At 39.7% G+C, this 11338-nt stretch overlaps 1 protein-coding gene across 2 annotated transcripts; it reads right to left on the reverse strand.

Annotated features, from left to right (window-relative positions):
• Positions 1 to 353: 353 nt before the first annotated feature.
• Positions 354 to 11308, reverse strand: LOC310916517 (solute carrier family 2, facilitated glucose transporter member 11-like). 2 transcript variants are annotated; one of them, XM_083874111.1, is made up of 12 exons: positions 11069 to 11308; positions 8617 to 8715; positions 6954 to 7114; positions 6137 to 6261; positions 5761 to 5890; positions 5092 to 5240; positions 4028 to 4215; positions 3381 to 3491; positions 3169 to 3270; positions 2625 to 2700; positions 2214 to 2341; positions 354 to 1272 (listed from the first exon to the last, which is right to left on the reverse strand). In XM_083874111.1, the coding sequence occupies exons 1-12, from the start codon at positions 11270 to 11272 to the stop codon at positions 1054 to 1056; spliced, it is 1692 nt and encodes a 563-aa protein (XP_083730237.1). In that variant the 5' UTR covers positions 11273 to 11308; the 3' UTR covers positions 354 to 1053. The 2 variants fall into 2 exon arrangements, with proteins under 2 accessions (XP_083730237.1, XP_083730238.1); XM_083874112.1 differs by lacking the exon at positions 11069 to 11308 and adding an exon at positions 10665 to 11001 and having other exon boundaries at positions 359 to 1272.
• Between the last annotated feature and the right edge of the window lie 30 nt (positions 11309 to 11338).

The following is an 11338-nucleotide window of genomic DNA, read 5'->3' on the forward strand; positions in this document are numbered from 1 at the left end:
ATGTAAAAGAAATCCCATGCTTGCTGCAGCACTACAGGTGGCATTTGGAAGTGCTCACAGCCAGGAAAAGTTGTACTGGGTAAGGTGGGCACTGTCCTGGCTGTGGCAGGTATGGAAACAAATGTCAGAGAGGCACACAAACACCAGATGTGAGATTTCCTACTTCCTAACATGTGAAGAATTTATTTAAGTTGAGAAAGAGTCAAGGAAAAAATACCGAAGAGGAGACAGAAGGCTCATTCAGCATGTCCCACAGGCTCCCTGTAGGTAAAGGTAAAAAGTATTCAATTGCTGTGTTTCTGGCCTCTTTGCTACTTTGTGCTTTTTGGTATGTAGATCTCAGTCTAATGGCAGCTAACCTCCAAACCTAGAAGGAGTTTTACTCTGTTGCATAGTTTAAAAAGGTAAGATGCTAGGTTAGGGAAAAAATAAACCAAATTGAAACCCCAGGAATTCTTTTATCAGAATACAAGTTTTTATTACAAATACCAGTAACTCAGAGAGGTGCTGTACTTTATTGTACAGTACAGTAGTAGGACTAGATGAGGAATGTCTTTAAGGCTTTCGAAGTTACATAACTGGAAAAACAGAAACTAAATATTCCTATTTCTACATAAACTGGACTATTTCAAATATTCTCAGTTACTAGTTTGTGTGTGTGTTTTAACAAGAACTCACAATTTTACACTCAGCAAAGCATTTGGATGCATCCCATGACCCAAACTGAGGACAGAGCTTTGAAATGCAAGAAGAGTCACTGAATTATCTGCAGAAATCTGCCAGAGGGGCTCACTGAACATCCTCCCTGGCATTTCTGCATTCCTACAGCACCAGGTTACAGCTAAACAAGTTTTCTGTGGATAATACAATACATTGTTAATAGTATTTCAGCAATACATGTTTTAACAGCATTTCAGCAATACAAACCTGCCTCTAGTTACACTTCCTCTAAATACACAGGAAGATTTAATAAGCCACTTGATCATGTACTACACTCCTAATTTAGAAGACTATGTTCATAATTCTCACTGAAGTTCTGTTGAATTTGTGAAATTACGTAGAAATCTTTAAAAATTCATCTTGAAGTTGTCTTCTTTCAAAAAGCTCCGTTTCTTTTTTCCTGGCATTTCTTCCAAAATTAAGCTTGTGAAATTCCTTTTTGATTTCCAGAAAAGATTTGTTTTTGGTCTCAGGCATTATGAGGAAGAGGAAAGCAGCAACAAAGAAGCACTCCAGTAAGAACACCACAAAACAATACTGCTTCAGTCCATTCTGAAAATAAACGTGATTGCAATAAATTTCAAGTGTAATAGTAGGTTTGAGAAAATAAGCTTTTTGTTTCCATTCACACTTAACATTGCTGCTCAGATTTTTTTTAAAAAAAGAGTCATTCAACCTATTCTTTACCTGTAACGTTTTAGAATTTTGGTTTTTAGATAAAAGACTGTCAAGTGCTGTGCAATTATTGGGTAGACTTTTATTTCAAAAACAAGATAAACCATTTAAAGAGTCAAATATCATAATCTAGGGAGAATTCAACATTTACTACTTAGCTGTCAGATATTTTTAAGATTATATAATTTAAATTTTTATGAATGTTAGTATTTTTCAATATTAACATTCTGTATGTTAAAAAAACTCAGCTATCTTACTGATAAGCAGAGCTCCACCATGAAGAAAGGGCAGGCAGATCCAGATACCCTGATGCATGCTGTTCCTGTGGGTTTTGCTGTCAAGAATATATGCTAAAACTAAAAATACAAAGCTGGAGATGGAAGTCTGTCTTGCCTTGCTTAATAATCTTCTGCTTACAGAACTCTCTGTGAGTTCAGCAAGTTCTCAGAGGTGTGACCCACTGGCCACAGGTACCACCTCGATGTTACTTTGCCACAAAAGCACAAGGCACTATTAAAAAATGTTTTATCTAAATCTCAGTATCTGATTAAGCTTCTCTGCTTTTGATACCTTCTCTGTTTCTTTTATCTGAACATGAACATTGCCCTCCAATGCATTCCTTTTACTTGTCATTTATCATGCTATATTGGGGTTTGTGAAGTGTAAAAAATACTTTTAAGAGAGACTGAATCTAGTTAAACTAATTTGAGGGGCACTGTGCATCCTGGTCAAGTGTCAGTAACATACACAAGTGTATATAACGCAATGGGATGGAACTTGGGAGCAGATGAAGTGGAAATTGTGCTGTGCATACTCACCACTATGAAGGGAAAGAGCATTCCAACTGTGAAGAAACTAATCCAGCTCACAGTCCCTGCGATCATGTAGGCAGCAGGACGTGAGGACTGCACAAATAACTCAGCTGTCAGGGTGTTTGTTATGCCACCTGGGGATGGTTCAGAAACAGAACAGAGAATTACGCTCCATGTCCATTTGAGGTATTTCCAATGCTACAAAAGACTGACTTGCTTTTGGATATGCCATTAGCTGATTTATTATAATTCCTAACAGCACAATTCTGAGGCTATTTCCCTGGCAGGAAGTTTCTCACTAAAACACAGCCCCATTTCAGCAGCACTGTGCTGCAGCTGTGCTGTAAAGGCTTCTTGCCTGTGTGACAGCCCAGCCCTTCCAGCCCTTCTACCACTCACACACATCCCTGGCAATACCTGGGCCCAGCCCAAAGCTCAAGATGAACGCAAATACACACGTCATGCTCATGTAAGGCACCCAGGAGTACAGCTCCTGAAACAGAAGACAATGAGAAGGTTTAGTTCAGATTTTGATAATCCAGTTTTAAAGTCTGGCTTAACAGTTAAGTTTCTTTTTGTTTAACAGTTCTGCTTTAGAGAAATTAAATACTGTTCTTTCAGTATTTTTTACTAAATCATATCATAGAATTATGTAATGATAGTGCAGACTGGGCTGGAAGGGACTTTAAAGCTCATCCCATTCCACCCCTCGCCACAGGAAGGGACACCTTCCACTATCCCAGGTTGCTCCAAGCTCCATCTAGTCTGGCCTTGGACACTTCCAGGGATGGTGCAGCCACAACTTCTCTGGGCACCCTGTGCCAGGGTCTCACCACCCTCACAGGGAAGAATTTCTTCCTGATACCTGATACCCTTCTCAGTTTAAACCCATTCCCCCTTATCGTGTCACTCCGTGCCTTTTCCTCAGTCCCATGGTGTAATAGGAACAAGTCCTTGGCACCTGGTAAGTCAGAGAGAAGGTCAGAACAGTGCACCAGAGCGTCATGAGCAGATAACCCCCAATGATAAGGTATCTTCTTCCCACATAGTCTATCAGCAAACCCTGTGGACAAGATACAATCTTCTGTTAATATCCTGATCTCATTTTTACCAGTGTTCTTCAAGAATCATCATTACTCTTTGTACTGGGAGGTAGAACAAACTGCTCCTTACACAGGAGAGGGCTGTGAGACATTCACAAACTCCAGTGCCGAGAGTCACATACGGGATTTTTTCTGCCAAGATCCCAGCTTGTTCAAAAACATAAGTTGCATAGAAATAAATCTACAACAGAAAAAAAAAAAAAAAAAAAAAAAAAAAAAAACAACCCAAAAGCAAACAATGAGGTTTTTCTGGTTTTAAAACACTGTCTGGAAACAAAGTCATGTTTGTACTAAACATACAGATCAGTGTATTTTATATTGTGAGTTACTTATTCAACATAAGCAGCAATTACAGTCTGTTAAATTCATGTCTAAGTAAACATATTGCTATCATAAAAGCCAACAGGATTATTCAACTTACTGAATATGCTTTATACTCAAACCAGACACACTGGGATAAGCTGATCCACCTTTATTTACTTTTTCAGAGGAATGTTTTTCAGAGGAAGTATCAAGTCATTCTTTAAAAAAGTTTTCATACCAGAAACTCAGAAATGAGAAAAAATGAAAGGGAAACACCAAAATAATGCAAGGACATTCTTTCCCACTTATCCCCTTTCTCTGAGCTTCTCTATAGATCCTTTGTGTTAATAAACTGTTGAAAAACAGGTGGAAATGAAATAATTATTTGAGCTGCTTGTTCTTATGAACTCTTACAGCATTAATGCCACTGAGCTGTTGGCCCATTGTCATCACAATGACAGTGATGAGCTGCCATCTCACACCAGGGTCAGTGAATAACTGCCAGGGCTTCTTGGGTTTCTCCCCATCTAAGGCAAAACACTCCCGCTGGATGTCTTCCATCTCCCTTCGATACTCTGAGGAACCATGAAATCGTTTCAAAGCTACAAATAGAAAAAAAAAAAAATTTACATTTACCTATTATCCACAACTCCTGGGAAACCATCTCTTTCCATAATGACCTGGCTTTTGCTAGGATATGAAGAGTTTGCTTTGTAGCTTGCTTGTTCCTTGCTGTTTTTTGCTGTGGTGGATTTGGAGAATTCTGTGGCACTTCTTTGCTTCCTTTTAGAGGAATATCTGACTTTGATATATTCACCATGCAAAATATTTTGTATTCTGAACCTCAGACCTTGAAATAGTCTTTTCCTTAAAGGACACTCTTACCAGTTGGAAGTGTTTTGCTTAAATTCTAGGCAGATATTGAGTCCTTCATTATGGCCCTGACTTTAATGTTGCCAGTGGGATGCAGTTAGTGAGCTGGAACAAAGACAGAAAATCCTTCTCCTAAGGCAAATATAATCAGAAGTCATTTGGATCCCAGACTAAAATCTTTACAAATGGTCTTAAAACTTAGAGTACACAGCATCAGTTCTTTTAAAATCCTCATGATTAAATATATCTCAAGTGACAATATGTCTTCTTAAGGCCAACAGTAAGGGTTTTGGTGATCCTGATAATGAACTTTCCACTAAGAGAAATCAGCTTGAAGCTCAAGTCAATAAGCTTTTATTTGAAACAGGATGATAAAGTTTTGTTTATAACCAAACAGGATAATAAAGTTTTGTTCATAACCCATTATAGGCTCCTGAGCTCCACAATCCCTTCTTCCACATAAGCTCACTGGAGGAAAAACAAGGGCCAAAAAGCACTAGATGATACAACTGTGCTGTGTGGATAAAGATAAAAGGAGAATCTGGAACCCAAAATATTCATTATACCCTTCTGGAGAACAGAAAAGTATAGATGCTGGATATTACCTTTGGCACAGCTTAGCTCATCACCTCTGTCAATAAGAAGGTATCTGGGACTTTCAGGAAACCATGGAAGGAATAAAAGTTGGGCAAATGCTGGAATACAGCTGCTTGATAGCAGCAGAGGCCAATGCTTTTCTCCACCTAATAACTCTCTGTGAAAAATGTGGAAAAAGAAGGCAAAGAAATATAATAATTAGCTATTGGTTACTATTTAGTGTAGTCTCTGCTCTTGGAACTTCTAAGTTTCAACTGGATGAAGACCTGAGCAACTTCCTCTGATCACACAGAGGACAAAAGCAGTGCTGTGACACAGAAATGTGAGTCCTTTGCTCTCAAGTCCTGTCTTCCCAACATCCACTGTCTCCAGCAGGAAACTGGCAGAAAACATGAACTCAGCTCAAATGTGGGTGCTTTACTGATGCTGTTCTGGTGACCCACCTAAACTGACACCACTTCCCTGAGGAGGCAGCACTGATGGCTGGCAGCTGTAGGAATAAGGTGACTCAAGCAGGATTTTCTTCTCCCAGAGGACCTTGTGTGAATTCTAATGCTACAATGGCACAAGGCATGTTCTGCAATGAGCTGTAGGAAATTAGAATTCTTTACACAGGAGTAACAAAAAAACAAGAAAAAAAAAACAAACCCAAAAAAACCCAACAAACCATTTCTTACCTCAAACCAATTACTTGTCCTGTCAGAATTCCTCCAGTTAGAAAGATGGAAGTCCCCATGGCCAAGCCACCTCTTAGATGTTTTGGGGCAAACTCCCCAATATAAAGAGGCTGCACACAGAGCCCAATACCTGCAAATAAATGGAAAAAAACAATTTTCCTATCAATAGAAATTGCTTTGCAAAGAGTTACTAAACCAAAACACATACACAATGGGACTTCATTAATTTCTTACTCATTTAGCTGCCCTCAGATTCCAAGCTAAACTACAGGACATTTTTGTCATAAACACGTATCATAAAACCTAAAGGATCAAGAGTAACAATGATTTATCATTCACCACAGTTTATTGATAGTAGGAATAAGAAATCATTCACCTGAATTTATGCCAATCAAAAACCTTCCAGCAATCAGTAACTCAAACAATCCTGTAGGAAAACTGATCCCCATTAAAATGGAGGCTAGTATTGCTATAACATTATTCATCAAAAGAGCTCCTTTCCTAAAGAGGAGGAACAAAATAATAATAATAATAATAATAATAATAATAATAATAATGAACAAACAAAAATTAAAACAAACAAACAAAAACCCTCAAAACCAAAAACAACCCACCCCAACCAGACATAAAAGGAAATCTACAATAATGTGGGGTTTTAAACAGTTTTCCTTTCTGATAATGTGAGGGGAAAAATAGACCTTATACAGAAGCATTATGTTTTTCTCTGGAAACTCAGATATCTGATACAACTGTTGTATTTTTAAAAATGTCTAAACATATAAATTACACATAAATATGACAGAAATTCCTGACAAGGTAGAAGTGGGGTTTCTTCATTTAGATAAATGAAAGTGCAACAGATGAAGCAGCATGTCCTTACTGGCACAAGGGCTGCAAATATGTCAAGGGGGAACTCATATTTCCAACACGCTCTGTGTGCATTCTCCCACTCAGATTTCAGTAAATGTAATGCAAAGATTAAGTCAAAGGTCATAATTCAGGGCTCATCCTTGAAAGTCACATTGAAATAAACTGTAAAATTCTATCAGAAAACTCAGTTGCAAAGTGAAAAAACATGTATAGGTACCCAAGGTACCCTTTTCTCCCACTCTTTTTCCTTTTATTTACTTTCTGTTCCAGTGGGAAGGTAGGAAAAGCAAACATGGGTTTCTGTGCCTGCTGCTGCAACTGACCTGCCCAGCCGAATTGCCATGCTGCCTCCAATCAGGGCTCCACACAGACCTCCCAGGGAAAAGATGGAAGCAATGACAGACCAGAGAAAAGTCAGCAAATCTGGATTCAGTTCCTTGTGGTAACGACTCCTCCAGGTTTCGTTCAAGAACTTGTGTATATGCTGCAGTGAAAAAAGAGTGATGAATGTGTAGCTTTTTATACAGCACTAAAATAACTTGCAGCCTGATCCTGAAAATCAGTTCTGGGAGTTAATTCTAAGAGATATCATCTTACTGACAGGATCTTCCTTGACCACAAGGAGGACCTTGTGTTTCCTACTCCCCACACACCTCAAAGGCTGCTCTTTGTGCCCTGCCTCAGGTGCTGCAGCAGAGGAGAAACACAACCCTGACATGCACTGGCACCAGAGAGCTCTGAGGTCCTTCTCAACAAGGAGGGGAACAGGGTGGATGCTTGGTCCTACTGTTTGTAGGAACATCTCAGAGCACAGAGGCCTTGCCATCTAAAAAAATTTACTGTCAGGGGACTCATTCTGACACTTGAAAATCTCCCTGCATTAGTGTAACCCAAAAAATCACAGTAAAATCCCTTTTTCAGCTCTAGTAATACTCCACCTTTCTTACAGTATTCATGTGTCAGAACTTTTAAGCTGTTATTCCACATGCTTGGTTTTGTAAAATTTGCCTTTAGAAACTCTTGAACTGGCATGTATCTGTAATCAGAGGCTCCTGTTCTTTGCCTGCAAACAAAGACTACAGAAGAATAAACTTCTTGGTCTCTCCCTGTTTCTAGCATATGACTTTTTTTTTTCCCACAAACAGCTTCTTTTAAGCTTTGTAAAAAGCATACAGCATTGAAGCAAATTCAGAATTCACAGTTTCCCAAGCAAATAAATCAGCTGATAGCAAAAACTGATACCCACCACTTTCACAAGATCATTTGCTCAGATCCTTGAGTCATCCACAAAATATGCAGAATCCTGGAGGCCACAGCAAAGAATGCTCAAGTAACAAGTGAAAATACCTACAAGTTACTCAGCCACTACAGATGCAACATTTTAATTCCCTAAGATCTTTTTCAGTAATCTGCCTTGTGATGGACACCTGTAAATAGTAACTATCCTTTTCCTCTGTTATCCAGTGAAAGAATGGGAACGGCTCAAAGCTGTGTCAGGGGAGGTTTAAACTTGACATTTGGAGAAATATTGTTGATATCCTATAAAAAGGGTGGTCAAACAGAGGAACAGGCTTCCTAGACAAGTGGTCAATGCTCCAAGGGCATTTGGACAAGGCTGTTAGTAACAGGCTTTAACTTTTGGTCCTGAAGTGACCAGGTAGTTGGACTAGATGGTCATTGTAGGTCCCGTCCAACAGAAAATGTTCTGGTCTATTCTATCCTTAGTGTTCAGGGCTATTTTAGTAACTGAAAATATATTACTTATTCAGTTAATCCTTCTAATGCTAAAGGTATTTATGTGGCCTATTTGGCACTTTTGTCTGACACAGAACACCTCTGATGGGAGGCACTCACAAACAAATGCTCATGAAACCACATGGAAAATTAAAATGATTGCTTCATATGAGAGGAAAACTGGTTCAGTTCCCACTGAGAGCACAGCAAACAGAAAGGAAACAGCCCAGTGAACAAAAGATGAGCTTTTACCTGCGTGGGTGCATTGATAATAGAGACATTATAGCCATACTGAAAGGTCCCTCCAATTCCAACAGCACAAACAGCCAGGAACAACGTCCAGCTTGGGAGCTGGGGAACAAAACAAAGTCACAGGCATGAAAAGAGACAGGACCTTGAGCCCACACACATGTAATAGCTAAAAGAAAATTATGGTGAAAAACAAAATGTATTTAGTTTGGAGCAGTGAAAGTACTTGTTTAAAAAAATCATGTGAAGTCCCAAACAGCTGGAGCAGGAGAAGCAGTTCAGGCTTTGGCCCTGATCATTAACAGCCTTTGGAAACACCATAATTACAAATCTCTAGATTAAGTGTAGGCAACAAAGCCATTACAGCTGTTATTAGAAACTGAGTAAATGCTTTTTGCATAAGCCACACTGCTCATGGTGTCTGTTTTTGATAAAAGAATGCCAGGACTGTTTGTATTTGGTGTCACCGACACAATGACTCAGTATAAGAATTAACCAAATCTCAATTTCTGTGAGTCACATTTTAACCAAGATGTGAGAAATAACAATATTTTACTTCCCTCGAAACAACATTTCAAGTCCCTAAAATGATTACTCAATGTCTGCAAGTTGGCAGGTGCAAAGCCTTAGTGCCTCAATCACAATAATTTGTTCACTGGCAAAAATATTCAATTTAAAGTTTATTGGCATGTGGGGTTTTTTTTAATTTTTCAACAACTATGACCTAGTTACATTCTCAAGTCAGTATTTAAAAACTAAAATTCATAGAGGCACAGATTCACAAGTTTTAAGGTCAACAAAACCTACTTCTGTGATACATGCAAATCTCAAGAATCAAACTGGTCAAAACATACTTTGGATGAGGCCCCATGGCCAGGGATCTCCAGAGGTTTATAGTGTTTGATATTCTCATAAGGTGCTCTCTAAGTCTACTTTTTACTGAATATGATCATACTAAAAATAACATCCAGTTCAAATGTCTAGAAAATCTTTTGTTTTAAATTATGTCCTAATTTTATCTCATAGTATCTTATTGACTAACTTCAGCTGGGCACACTGTCTCCTATATTAAAGGCACTTCAGTGATCAAATTTCCCCTTCATTTATAAAGGCTGTACATATTTCTTTTAATAAACTTGTAGTCCCTGAATTTTTCATTGTAAGGTATGTAGACTAATTCTTCATAATTTTCATTCTTGGTCCAGTTCCCAGAAATGCTGAGTTATTCCAGATACTGTACTGTATTCTGAAAGAGCTGTATCCTTCCTAAAGATAATTCATCAAAATTTACTTCCTTTCTTGAGGACTGAAATTTGCAAGCTGAAATCGATCTTATTCAATTAAAATCCAATTAACATTTTCTTATGATTTCCGAGAATAAAAAGTGTTTCTCTAAATGTCAACCAAAGCAATGAATCAAGAGTAATAAGTAAGGGCTGCAGTGAGTTTGGAACAAAAAAATAAAACTTGATGTGGTAAATAGTAGCACTGCACACTCAGACCCTTATATTAACTAAGTACTGTAAATCTATTTTGTGTGTCCTATGGAATCTAGAAGGGACAGAAAATAAACAAACAACCCAAAATGACAAACATACATCACATAACTTAGGTTTTGTTATGACAGATCTTTTGTTCTTCCTGCCCCAATCAGCTGGGCTCGTGACACTGGCGTGTTGTCTCACATTGGAATTTGTGCCCTGGTTCCTCAGAGAGAGCACAGATAACAAACAGCCTCATGTGTTCTGTCAGCTACTGAACTCCTGACAGTTTATAAGGCCGTTCACCTTATCTCAGAAACATGACACAAACAAAATTCAACTTGTATTCAATGTAAAACACAAGAATCAGAAAGCTGCTTTTACATCTCCCACTTTCTAACGCAGCCAGGTGTCCAAGGAAAACACAAAGTTTTATGAGTCTCATTGCTTAATTTATTTCTATTTAAAATCTAATACAAAATACCCGCACAGTTCACACCTGTACATCACTGCTAAAACTACAAACTCCCTGCAGGATCCAGCTGCGGAGGCCAGGATGGCTCTGCTTACCTTGCAGGGCGAGCTAGACCCTCTGAGCAGGGGCTGGTGCTCCGTTCTGAGCATGGCCTCAATTAGATTTCCTTTGCAAAATTTAATAAACTACGTTACAGGGGAAAAAAAAAAAAGGTGCCAAAGAACTTAAGTTATTAATATATTAAGACACAGTTTTGCTTTTTTGTTGTTGTTTGGCTTGGTTTTGGTGGTGGGTTGTTGTTGTTTTTTGGGGTTTTTTTTCCCCGCCCATTGGGACTCTCCTCGACGGTTCAGAACTTTTTTGTGACAGGGATGCCCAACTTCCATAAAGCCTCACAGCAGCCTCAGGGAGCTTTCCCACCTCTCACAGAGTGTTACATGCACTGTCCCTCTCTATCTCCGCGCAGAACCCGCAGCCCAAGGCCAGGAGGGGCAGTTACCGTGTGCCGCGGCGCCATCCCTCCCTCCTGCCGCCCGGAGCTCAGCTCAGCCCCGCTCAGAGCCGCCTCCCCGAGCCCTCCTGAGCTCCTCAGCTGACCGGGATTTGGCTGCCGCGCCGTGCCCGCCCCGCTGCGGGGATTAGGCCGGGCCACGGATGACGGAGGGGCTGTCCCGGCCCATTTCGGGGCCGCCGCCGTGTCCATGAGGGCGCGGGGCCCCCGTCGGGGCCCCCTTCACTGACCGCGTCCCCCAGAGCGGGCGGGACTACA

Source organism: Zosterops lateralis (assembly GCF_965231275.1).
Source record: "Zosterops lateralis genome assembly, chromosome: 17".
In the NCBI taxonomy this organism is placed as follows: Eukaryota; Metazoa; Chordata; class Aves; order Passeriformes; family Zosteropidae; genus Zosterops; species Zosterops lateralis.

Bases quoted from the DNA above. Each gene is read 5' to 3' on its own strand.
- LOC310916517 (XM_083874111.1), bottom strand. From the start codon at position 11,272: ATGGACACGGCGGCGGCCCCGAAATGGGCCGGGACAGCCCCTCCGTCA. The intron at 5,891-6,136 runs GTGAATGATTTC...ATTTATTTGCAG, and splicing joins TTTGATTGGCATAAATTCAG to GTATTGGGCTCTGTGTGCAG. The intron at 1,273-2,213 runs GTGAGTATGCAC...GTTTATTTTCAG, and splicing joins TGCTCTTTCCCTTCATAGTG to AATGGACTGAAGCAGTATTG.